Source organism: Rhincodon typus, chromosome 1, assembly GCF_021869965.1.
Source record: "Rhincodon typus isolate 14 chromosome 1, sRhiTyp1.1, whole genome shotgun sequence".
Lineage (NCBI taxonomy): Eukaryota > Metazoa > Chordata > Chondrichthyes > Orectolobiformes > Rhincodontidae > Rhincodon > Rhincodon typus.
The window spans coordinates 65,360,350-65,371,851 of NC_063332.1; the positions used below are offsets into that span (position 1 = coordinate 65,360,350).

Consider the following 11,502-nt stretch of genomic DNA (forward strand, 5'->3'; position numbering starts at 1 on the left):
TGTCAGCAGTTTTGGACTCCTTATCTAAGGAAAGGTATAGTGGCACTAGAGATACTCCAGAGAAGGTTCAATAAGTTGATCCAGAGGAGGATGAGGAAGGTTCTTAGGAAGTTGACTCGGTTGGACTTGTATGACTTGGAGCTTAGAAGAATGAGAGGAGACTGTATTCAAATATACAGGCTTCTTGGGGATTGTTGGGGTAGATGCAGAAAGGTTCTGCCCCCTTCTGAGCCTGTCTCTGACCAGAGGGCATTATCTCAGAGTAAGAAATTGCACATTTCAGACAGAGATGAGTTTTGTTTTTGCTGTCAGACGTGTAAATCGATGACAAAGAGGTCAAGAAAATTGTTCCCTCCTGTTGGTTCCCTAACCACTTGCCAATGACCTAATCCACCAGCAATGTTCTTTAAAATGTGGCCAGTTCTGTCAGTAGTGATGTTGTGGAGCTGTTGTTGGGATGAATATTGTATTCCCTAACTGAGAACATATTCTGGTTCCTTGCCATCTTAATGCTTTCTCCGGGTGGTGTTCAATATGGAGGAATACTGGCTTATTAGCAGAGGATAGGTGGTAAACATAATTACATGTTTGTCCCCCTGCCATGGAATTTCATAAGGTCTGACGATGATATTATGGACTCCATGAGTAATGTCATCACGGCTACATACCACTGTACTATCACCACTTTTGGGTGTGATGTGATGGTGGGACAAAGCAGATCCAAAGATGATGATGATGATGGTATCTGAGGCATTCTCGTGGAATCATACCTTACATACCTTGTCAGACAATTGCTTCAGTGGTCTGCGAGACAACACTCCTAATTTTGGCATAAATCCTAAGATGTCAGGAGGACTTTGTCAGCATTAGGGCTGTGTTTTCCATTGTTATTTTTGATTGCTTCGATGTCAGAGGTTCCTTCCTTGTTTCGCTTAGTAGTGGTTGAGACCATTTCAGGGGGAGTTAATAGTGAACCACATTGTTGTTCGTCTGGTGACACATGTAGGCCAGAGCAGGAAAAGATAGAGAATTACTTTCCCAACTGATATTAGTGAACCACTTTTTTTATAACAATAGACTGTTGGTATATCACCTTTATGGATATCTTTAATCCCAGATTATATTGAATTTGCATTTCAGACCCCTGTGCACAGGAAATTAGACTCTCATCTTGATTGTTTGTTCACTTGCATTACCACTCTATCATTGCCCCACTCTTATCTGGACAGGATGAATATAAATATGCTGTGAAGAGGCATGCATGATAGACTGAATGGTCTCTTCTCAGTTCATGTTTTAGTTTTATTTCAAGGCCTTGTCACCATTTTAAATAACATGACACTCCAGGTGAATGAGGGCTTCTTTAGAAGAAATATGATTCTTGATCACAGTTCAAATATTAAATGACATGCAAAAAGATTTCCTCATCTGACATATTTACTGCACTGAAATCTTTAAAAATAATTTGTCCAAAAAGTTTAATGTTTTTATTAACCATACTGGACAGCAATTAAATATGCTGTGTTTTTCAGCAACTAAAAATTTTACATATCTCTCTTTGTTGATTGCAGCTTTTGGACTTTTTGGATTATCATCCATTTTCATTCATCTCATTGATTCAGAGATCATTGGAGTTTGCTGTTAGCTACATATTTACAGGTGCTGGCGAGGGTGTGGTTTTTGAGCGGTTCATCGTTCAGTGCATGAACCTCATTAAAATGATCGTCAAAAATGATGCTTACAAACCGGCAAAGAACACTGAAGGTACAATTACTTCATATTATTTTATTTCCTTAATGCGTAAAAATCTTACTGCTGTTGTCAATTTGATTGCAATGGATTGCATTTTTAGTTCATTATTTTATTGAAAATAATTTGCAGCTGAATGCACAAGTTTGTATTATGTTCACTTCTGTTTTCTCGAATTTAATCAATGGTTTTTGTCATTGGTATGGAATTTGCTTTGCAATCTATTTGGAAGAAATTATTTCAGAGTTTAAAGTGTTGTCTGAAGCACATGCAGTATAAATCATGGAATCAATTTTAGAGGAAGATACTTTGTAAATTAAACTAATCATCTTCTTTGAAGGCAGTTCCTTTATAATCACCTAGGATAATATGAACATTTCACTTTTTCTGAGGGAAGTATTTTGAAGCCTTTCTCTTAAAATACACCAAATTAATTTAATTAAACATACCAGAGGCAAATATTTGTGGCCTGCATTTTTCATAATGCATTAAGTTATTACATCTAGTTAAAGTCAATATTTCAAAGAACTCCAACAGGCCACCCTTCCAGAGAAAAGTGCCTGAGGTATTCAGTTTTTCTTGATACTTACAGTTTCTCAATTCTTCTTGTTTCTCATATGCATCTTTCCCAGTGCTCCTCTATCTTTTTCATAATATGTAGACTAGAATTGCATGCAATCTGGGTTATTTTCAGGTGCAGTGTAACATAATATTATCTTTGCAGAGAATTTTCACTGCTTTTCTATCCTATCCCTCCAGAAACTAACCTGAGTGTTTGGCATGGTTTTCATGGCCTTATTAAACTGTATTGTTTGTGCATCCACACTCTACATTCCATTGCTTCCAACCTGTTTGGGTACTTACTATTCAAATTATATATGATGCATTTTTCTTCTCACAAAAGTTCCTGACCTAAATTAGTTATTTTGAAGTTGTTTTCCTAACTAAAAGACAATTTAAAAACTTTTATTTTTCGTTCATGGAAAGAGAGCATCGTTAGCTACGATAGCACTTATTGCCAATCCCTAGTTGCGCTGGGTGAGGTAATAGTGTACTTCCTCTTTGAAACACTGCAGTTTGTAGACACCTACAATGCTGTTGGGAATAGAGTTTCAGAATTTTGATCCAGCAACAATGAAGGCACGCAATATTGTTCCAAGTCAAGGTGGTGTGTAGCTTTGGAGGGTAACTTGTAGGTGGTGGTCCTTCCATGCATCTGCCGCCCTTAACCTTCCAGATTATAGAGGTTATGGGTTTGGAGGAACTGTCCTATAAGGAGAGGTTCAGAAGGTTGGGCCAGTATTTGTTGAAATACAGAAGAATTAGAGGCGACCTTATTGAAACATGTTTCCTCGTGTGGGAGAGTCTTGGGTGAGAGGGTGTAATCTTTGAATAATGGGTTGCCCACTTAAAACGGAGATAGAGGAATGTCATCTTTCAGAAGGTAGTGAATCTGTGGAATTCTTTAATGCAGAGGGCTGTAGAGGCTGGATCATAAAATATACCTAAGGCTGAGATTTTTATTCAGTAAGTGAATTGAGGGGTATAGAGAAAAGGAAGAAATTGGAGTTGAGGATTATCCAATCAGCCATAATCTCATTGAATGGTGGATCTGACTCAATGAACTAAATGGCCTACTTTTGGACATACACGTTATGGTTTTATGATCTTTATTAATATGTGTTGAAAGTACATTTTGCACTGCCCGTTTTACTTCTGGTTATCTTGATGTCTGTTCAAAAATAAAACCCCCTCAAACTATTATCAACATCTTACTACATTCTATAATTAGCCCTCCTTTATTTTCAGGCCTTTCCTCTTCTTTCCCTGGTCATCAATCTTATTATTTGTTTGGGGCATTCTTTTTAAAACAATCTACTGCACTCTCCTCTGCCTCCAAACAGCTTCATACTGTTCTGTTTTTGTTGTTGGAAGTTAGTTTTAATAATAATGATTTTACATTGTTATTAGATATTCAGGGGAAGAATTATTTTATGCAGTTTGAACATCCTGTATTACAGAGGCTAATTTGTTCGGTTGCAGATTCTCATAATTCTCATAAGTCTTGCACAAGGTACATAATTATGTCCTCCAGCATTCTCACTAACAAAATTCTGTTCAATGGAAATCCAGGAGTTGCAGGTAAACTGTTTTTGCAGTGGATTAATTGAGGTTAATTATAAGGTCATAAGTGGGGGTAATTTTGATGATTACACAATGTTCAGCAGCATCCTGGAATTCCCTTCCCAACAGCACTCTGGTGCATGTACACTTCTGCCTTCTTGAGAATATTTCAGGACTGTCAAATATGTTGAGCTATTTGGTGATATTGAAATCCCATGAACAAATAAAAAGGTCAGAGATCTTAAAGAATTGCTGATGCTGCTGGACAAAAGACACTTATGGGGAAAAATGCTCTGAAGTGCATTGTTTTCTATCATTTGCGTTTGCTTTCAGAGGATCTATCTAAATTGATAGGATAACATGTGTCCATCTGTATTTCATGAGATGGAAAATGCAGGACCAGTTGAAAGATATATTTATCCTAAATGTAAAACTAATTTTTCTCTTTGCACTTTTCACTAAGTAATTGATTAACAGTGGTTCAGGGAGTGCATGCATCAATGCTTTGTGAAAGGCCTGTAAGGATAGCAGAGACCCCTCATCCCAAGGAATTATTTTTAAAAATAGTGTTTGTTATTACAATTGTGGAACCAGCATACATGAATTTCTGTTAGACTATTTCTTTCAACTGAATCATACTTCCTCAACTGAGATCCTGAAATGCTTTTGTTTGTTACTCCTTTGCTAATTAGTATTTGTCAACAATGAAGTTGAAAACCAACCTGATTCCATTCCTTTAAATTTTTCATATGTCTGCTAACATGTTGAAAATTGAGTATCTTCTGGTTTTATGACATCTGTGTCGTAATACCTCTAGTATAAGAGAGACTAAAAACTGGCCATGTGAAAATACAATGGCATAATACATGTTTGACAGCATGGATCAAATAGAAAATTGGTTATAGTTCTAATATTTTGGAACTGATTAGCAATTTCTTTCTTATTTCAGAAAGCAAACCTGAAACTTTGGAAGCACATAAGATCAAATTATGCTTCTTCAGCTACTCAACTTTAACTGAAATCTGTAGAAGACTGGTATCTCATTATTTCCTCCTGACTCCGGAGGAATTGTCTATGTGGGAGGAAGATCCTGAGGGCTTTGGTGAGATTTCAGTTGAAAAGAAATTTACTTTAAATGTACATGTTTTTCTTATATATAATTCAGTCGAAATTTCTGCTGAGGTAACACTTTGCATCTCGAGCACTCATGAGGAAGCACTTCTCATATTCAATTTAAAGTTACTGTTTTTTTATGGTTCTTAAGTTATCCAGGAGCATAACACAAATGTATATCTTGTATATTTCAGAATTAAATTTATGCTGATTTTAGTGTGATTAGAGGATTTTTTCATTTATTCAAACCATCACTAATTAGTGTTTACAGTTCAATGCTGAAGTACAGTGAAGTATATTGAACAAATAATTTATGTAAGATAAAAGCTTCTCAGTATTTAGCTCAAGGTTCATGTATTTCAGTTTTTAAAAATATTTTAGTGATTAGATTTTAACAGTGAAAAGTAAGATAAATGTAATTGTTACACCATGAGGTGTAATGCACTTAAAAGGTTGAGGTCTTATTTTTTTCAAGAGGTTACCTATGTTTGCCTGTTCGAGACCCCATGGATTTGGTCTCTGGAAGCCAAACCATTTAGGACTAAAATGAGGAACTACTGCTTCGTTCTGTGGATGGTGAATCTTTGAAATATTCTACCCCAGAGATCTGTGGAAGCGTGATTATTAACTAAGTCTGGTGTAGAGATTGGTATATTTCCAGTCACTAATGATATCAAGGGACGTGACAATAGTGTGGGATTATTTCAGATGATCAACCATGATCGAGAAGCGCGAAACAGTATTGAGGGTCTCAATAGCATGTTAGCATAGTTGGCTAGGTCAGCATTTATTTACTGGAGAAGATAATGGTGGGCTGCCACCTTGAACTGCTGCAGTCCTGGTAGTGTAAAGACACCACAGTACTTTTAGGAAGGGTGTTCTAGCATTTTGACCTAGTGACAATGAAGAAACATTGATGTAGTTCCAAGTCAAGATGATGTATGACATGAAAGGGAACCTGAAGATGATGATGAGGAAATCACATTTCTAATTTTGATTTAACCAAGAATCTTTGTTTAGTTCCTAAAGTTACAGAATAATGGGTGGAGAGATATTTTATCTTGTTTATGAAGGTTGCTACAGAATTGAAGTGGGCAAAGATCTCATGGACTGTTATTCTGCAAAGCGTTCTAATGAGTAAGGCTATGGATGTTTACTCAAGTCCTTCAGAAGAACAGTCTTAGGATTGTGCTTTCATATTGGGTAATAATTTGACCAGAACAAGTGGTAACATTAGCAATGACTATATTGTAACAGTTGCTTGTTCATGCTGATTTTGCCACACTCGCCAAAATGACTGTGTCGAAACGAGAAAAGCCTAATGTATAGCATTAGTAATTGAATGAAGAACTGATCACCGTGAAGAAGTAACTTTTATATTTGAAAACTGAAAAGTGGTGAGAGCACTTGAGTGTCAGTCACAGGAGATAAGTCTTGAATGAGGACTTGAAATGTTGAAATAATAAACTTGTAACAATTTCCATAAAGATAGATCTACAATTAAAATTTAAGGAATCGCAAGTATCAGAAGTCTCTAAGAATCATGAAAAACACCTGGAACATAAAAAGGAGTTCCTCCTAAATTGGAACAGTTGATTGAATGTACAGTAAAAACAACAAGACTGATCTACTGAAACTTTCTTGTTGAAAAAGCAATAAATGTTTTGAAATCCAGTGCAATCTGGTGAATAAAAAGGAGGAGGGTCCTGACCCGAAACGTCAGCTTTCCTGCTCCTCTGATGCTGTCTGGCCTGCTGTGTTCCTCCAGCTCCACACTGTTATCTCTGATTCTAGCATCAGCAGTTCTTACTATCTTTGAATAAAAAGGAGTTGTGTGGTATGGAAGAACAGATTAGGACTGGAGAAGTAACAAGTGGCTAGACAAACAGTTGCTCAATAGGATATGGTTTAGGAATTGTGTGGAAGACAAAGTGTTGGAAAGGAAAATGAAAGGCAAGAATAAGGGAGCCATTGATCTCACGCTGAAAGAATTACATAAGGTCTGTCTGTAACGGTATCAGGGGAAAATGACAGATCATATTTAACAAGAATGTAATATACTTAAGTAAGCATAAAAAGCGTCGCAGTGTCATTTTTGGAACAGCGGTGGGTTTTGATCAGAGGTTATTGCACTGTGTTGTGACTAGCTGTAAAGCGTAGCCATGAGCAGGTTAATTCTCTCCTTACACAATGGGTACTTGTATAGATGATGTACTAGTTTGACCTCAGTTGAGGTAAGAGCTGTGTGTAAAAAAGCTATTAAAACATTTAATGATCATTTCACACGTAGAAACAAAAAGCACTAATATTGAATGTGTGAAGTTCGATGGCTGCAACCAGTGACTGAGAGAGTTTCTACTTGATGGAAAGTTGTGAATCTGCGCATTTTAAGGAATAATTAGTTTGAGATCAAATTATTTTTGCATGTTTTGATGAAAAATTGTCAGATTTCTCAAGGTCAAAGATGACTTGATATTGTTGTGGACCATTCATTTGACTAGGCAAGTCAAAGTTAGAACAGTACAGTAATTTGAGTTGACAGGGAGATTGATTTGCAAAAAGTGATCCACTCTTTGCATTTGGGTAAACTCTGGAGTAAAAACGTAGCTGCGCAGAAACTGGGATGTGCTAAGTGGGTGTGGTAGCTGCCGTAACTTAGTGTTATCTGTATGGTGGCCCTAAGCAGCATTGACCCAAAGATTGTCCTGCGATAACTATGGAGAGCCATTTTTATGAAAAAAGGTGTTTGTTTTAAAGTAGTATTTTGTAGCAAGAAATATAACCAAAAATAAAAATCCACAAAGGTTAGCAAAATCCAAGAAATTGGAGATTTTCATGATCTGGAAATGTTGTTCTTAAGTGAGATTAAAGGATCAAATGGAAATTGTTAGAGGGAATAAATTTCAGTCAGTGGACATCAAATGTGTTTTCAGATAGATAATAGAGTTGGAGTTTCTGTTCTTTTCAAAACTGGACTGTGATTGGAACAAGATCATCATCAGCCATTAGGTGCAAAACTCCATGGAATTAGGAAGCAAGCAACTTAGTCATGGGATACGTGACTGCCGTGCTTCAATGTAAAGAGCAGAAAGTCGCAGAATCCTTGTGTGTAATCCAGAACCAGGATTATTCATTTTGAAACAGAAAAGCTTATACAATTTACAGCTTATATATAAAATGGGGTAATTGTAAATAAATACGAGCCTCAATGTTCTGGAGCTGAATTTCCACAATAATGCAAAAGATATGGGAAGCTGAAAATAGCTTATTACATTACCCTACATCTTGAAGCAAATCCTGTGTTTATACCAAGGAAAGTTCCTTGTCCACTTTTGAAGAAATCAAAGCAAGAAGTAGACTCAATGTGTTACAATGAGGAGTTATCTCGCATATAACAAAATCTGGAAGGTGGAGTTCAGGTATGGTTACATTTAAGTTAGAATAATTCCATTTGGCAACTACCTTCAGATGAGGAATCAAAATTATTTACAAGTTTTATTTGACAATTTGGGAAATATTATTTTAACCACTTACATTTCAGTATTAAAACAATGCCAGGCATCCTTCAGTGCATGAAAAGCATTCTAGAAAGATTGGTCTTACCTATCTGATCTGTTGTTTCGATTCTTTTCCCAGCAGTAACGTTCTCAGGCACTCAATCCCACTCTATCTTAACTCTTTGATTTCTAACCTAACTGATTCTCTTCAGTTCGAATGGCCTAGTGACTTCTTTCTAGTTCTACTGCCTTCAACCTTCTTTGATAGCTTGAAAGATTATATGCAATCTCTCTTTCACAACTTGGACTGCTGAAACAGCTTCAAGACTTCACAAACCACTTTACCTTTTGTTGGAGAGAAGCTCTGCTGCACTGAAAAATATGTTTCTTCTGTATTGCACTCAAACCACTAGTGCCCACAGGTCTATATTCCTATATATCATAAACATTCAAGATTATAAACACTTCTTTGGTCAACACGGCAGGTATTCTATTGGGTACTTGAGGCAAATCTACTTCGACGTGGTCTGTTTAGTTCATTGTTCCAAATGAGATAATGATTTAAAAAAAATTGCTTTCACTGAACTGAAACCATCATCTATTTTACCCCTTCTTTAAAATCCACATTCTTTAATGATTATACAACTTTATCATAATATCGCCACACCTCTGAAGCTATCTGTGTATTGTTGCCAGAAATTTTGCCACAATTGGAAGTCTCACGTATTCATTTTTTTTTTTTGTTAACAAAAACTGAAAGGAATTTACTGAATCATATGGGTTTATGCACATGACTAACTTGCTGTGATTCCCACAAATTGATGATGAGGTCAACAATCGGGTATGGATGATAAAAGATTCGTTAACAACATTGCTAAATTATTGTTCTATCTTCTCCACAATGGTCTGGCTCCATATAAGCTTTTAATAGGAAGAGGCTGTAGACTGTTCGGCATACACTAATGCCACACCAAACAGCAACAAATATTGACAAAGTGAGGGAGGAGAAGGATGAGTACTGTTCAAATCAAATGCAGAATTATAATAATGCCACAGACTACACCTGACCTGCAAATTAGAGAATGTCTAGATTGACAATCAGAATCGTCGAGGCTAGGCTCTTGAGTGAACACTACACCATAATGCTTTCCTATGAGGACAGAAAAACGGAATTGTGTGGAAAAAAACGGAATGCACTAGTTACTACAAGGATGCAACCATTTGAAGAGTTGACCAGTTCTTCAAGAGGTCCGGAAGATGTTTTGTATAGCCAATTGGTGTAACCTAATGATTCTGAGCAACAGAGCTAAGAGAGCTCGAATTCTTAATCACCAAGAGAGCTGAGAACAATGTTCCCTTTAAGTTTAGTTGTTACTTCATGGATTTCAGAATGTTATGTGTGGTACATTTAAACAAGATAGTGTGTGTATGGGGTGTCTCAGTGACCACACATCTTACAGGGAACATTAGCCTTGAAGACCAACAACTTGACTGATGAAACCATAATGGGAATGAGGAGGAAGCCTCTACACTGGTTGGAGTCATGCACAAAAGAAAATGGCTGTGGTTGTTTGAGATTAGTTTTCTCAGTTCCAGGACATCTCAGTAAGAGTTTCTCAGGGTAGTGTCCCAGACTCAACTATCTTCAGCTACTTCATCAATGACATTCCCTCCATTAATGATCTTCCTACCATCAATAATCTCTCCATCATTAGGTCAGAAGTGGGCATGTTTTTTAATGATTGTACAGTGTTCAGCACCATTCATAAGTCCTCATTTTCTGAGGTAGTCCTTGTCCATATGCAACAGGACCTGGAAACTACCCAGGTTTGGGCTGACAAGTGATAACTAACATTTCTGCCATGCACATGCTAGTCAATGATCATCAACAAGAGAGAAACTGACCACTGCCCCTTGACATTCAATGGCATTGCTATTAACAAATCCTCAACTATCATTGACCAGAAACTGAACTGGCTGGCCATAATCAATATTATGACTGTAAAAGCAGTTTATAAATGAGGAATCCTGAAGCAAATAACTCTCCTCCTGACTCCCCAAAACTTGTTCGTGATATAAAAGGCCCAAATCAGGAGTGTGATGGAATACACATCACTTGCCTGGATGAATGCAGTTCCAACAACACTCATGAACTTGTACACTTCTTCTCATCCTCAATACTTACCTTTACAGTCCACCGTGTTAACATTTCTAGACTCTCCTTTCTCTATCACTTTTGCTGTTCTTTACTCCTTATTTCTCACCAGGGTCTTTGACACTCAATCCTTGCATCTTCTCTTATGCCCTCATCTCTCAATGGACCTTCTCTCCCATTTGCATAATCAGATTGCCACTAGATTTTGGCTCTTTGTCAAAGCAAAGATATATTGACAGTGGAAGCAATCCAGAGAAGATTCACCAGGCTTAGTGTGGTTGTGGAGGACTGTTGGGAGGAGAGGGTGAATAGGTTGGGTCTATCCTCATTGGAGTTCGGAAGAATGAGAGGTGACCTTCTTGAAACATACACGATTCTTAGGAGGGCTTGACAAGATATATGCGGAAAGGTTGTATACCCTTCTGAGAGAGTCTAGGACCAGAGGGTCTGGTCTCAGAGTAAGGGGTCATGTATTTAAAACAAATGAGGAAGAATTTCTTCTCTCAGGATCCTGAATTGTGGGATTTCACTGCATTGGCGAATTTTACTGCAAGAAGTTGAGGGTTATGGCGAAAAGACTGGAAAATGGAGTTGAGGATTATCACATCAGCTATGATATCATTGATTGGTGGAGCAGGCACAGTGGGCTGAATGGCTTCTGCTCCTACTTCTTATAATCTTCCTTTATGGCCTTCCTCCTCCTTTCCTTCCTTAAAGACTTTGGCAATTGCGGTAAATCTGCTTTCAACCAATGGAATGTACTTGTTAGTCTCCTTAGTAACAGATTTGAGTTATGTTGTACAAAAACAAAGTTGCTGGAAAAGCTCAGCAAGTCTGGCAGCATCTGTGGAGGAGAAAACAGAG

General features: G+C 37.3%; 1 protein-coding gene across 1 annotated transcript in view; it reads left to right on the top strand.

Annotated features, from left to right (window-relative positions):
* The window catches only part of ipo11 (importin 11), a 310,760-nt gene that overhangs the window by 113,828 nt on the left and 185,430 nt on the right, over window positions 1-11,502 (top strand). Inside the window, exons 10-11 of the mRNA XM_048597668.1 lie at window positions 1,572-1,764; window positions 4,823-4,975. Of these exons, the coding sequence (XP_048453625.1) occupies window positions 1,572-1,764; window positions 4,823-4,975 (346 nt within the window). The remainder of the gene's footprint in view (window positions 1-1,571; window positions 1,765-4,822; window positions 4,976-11,502) is intronic.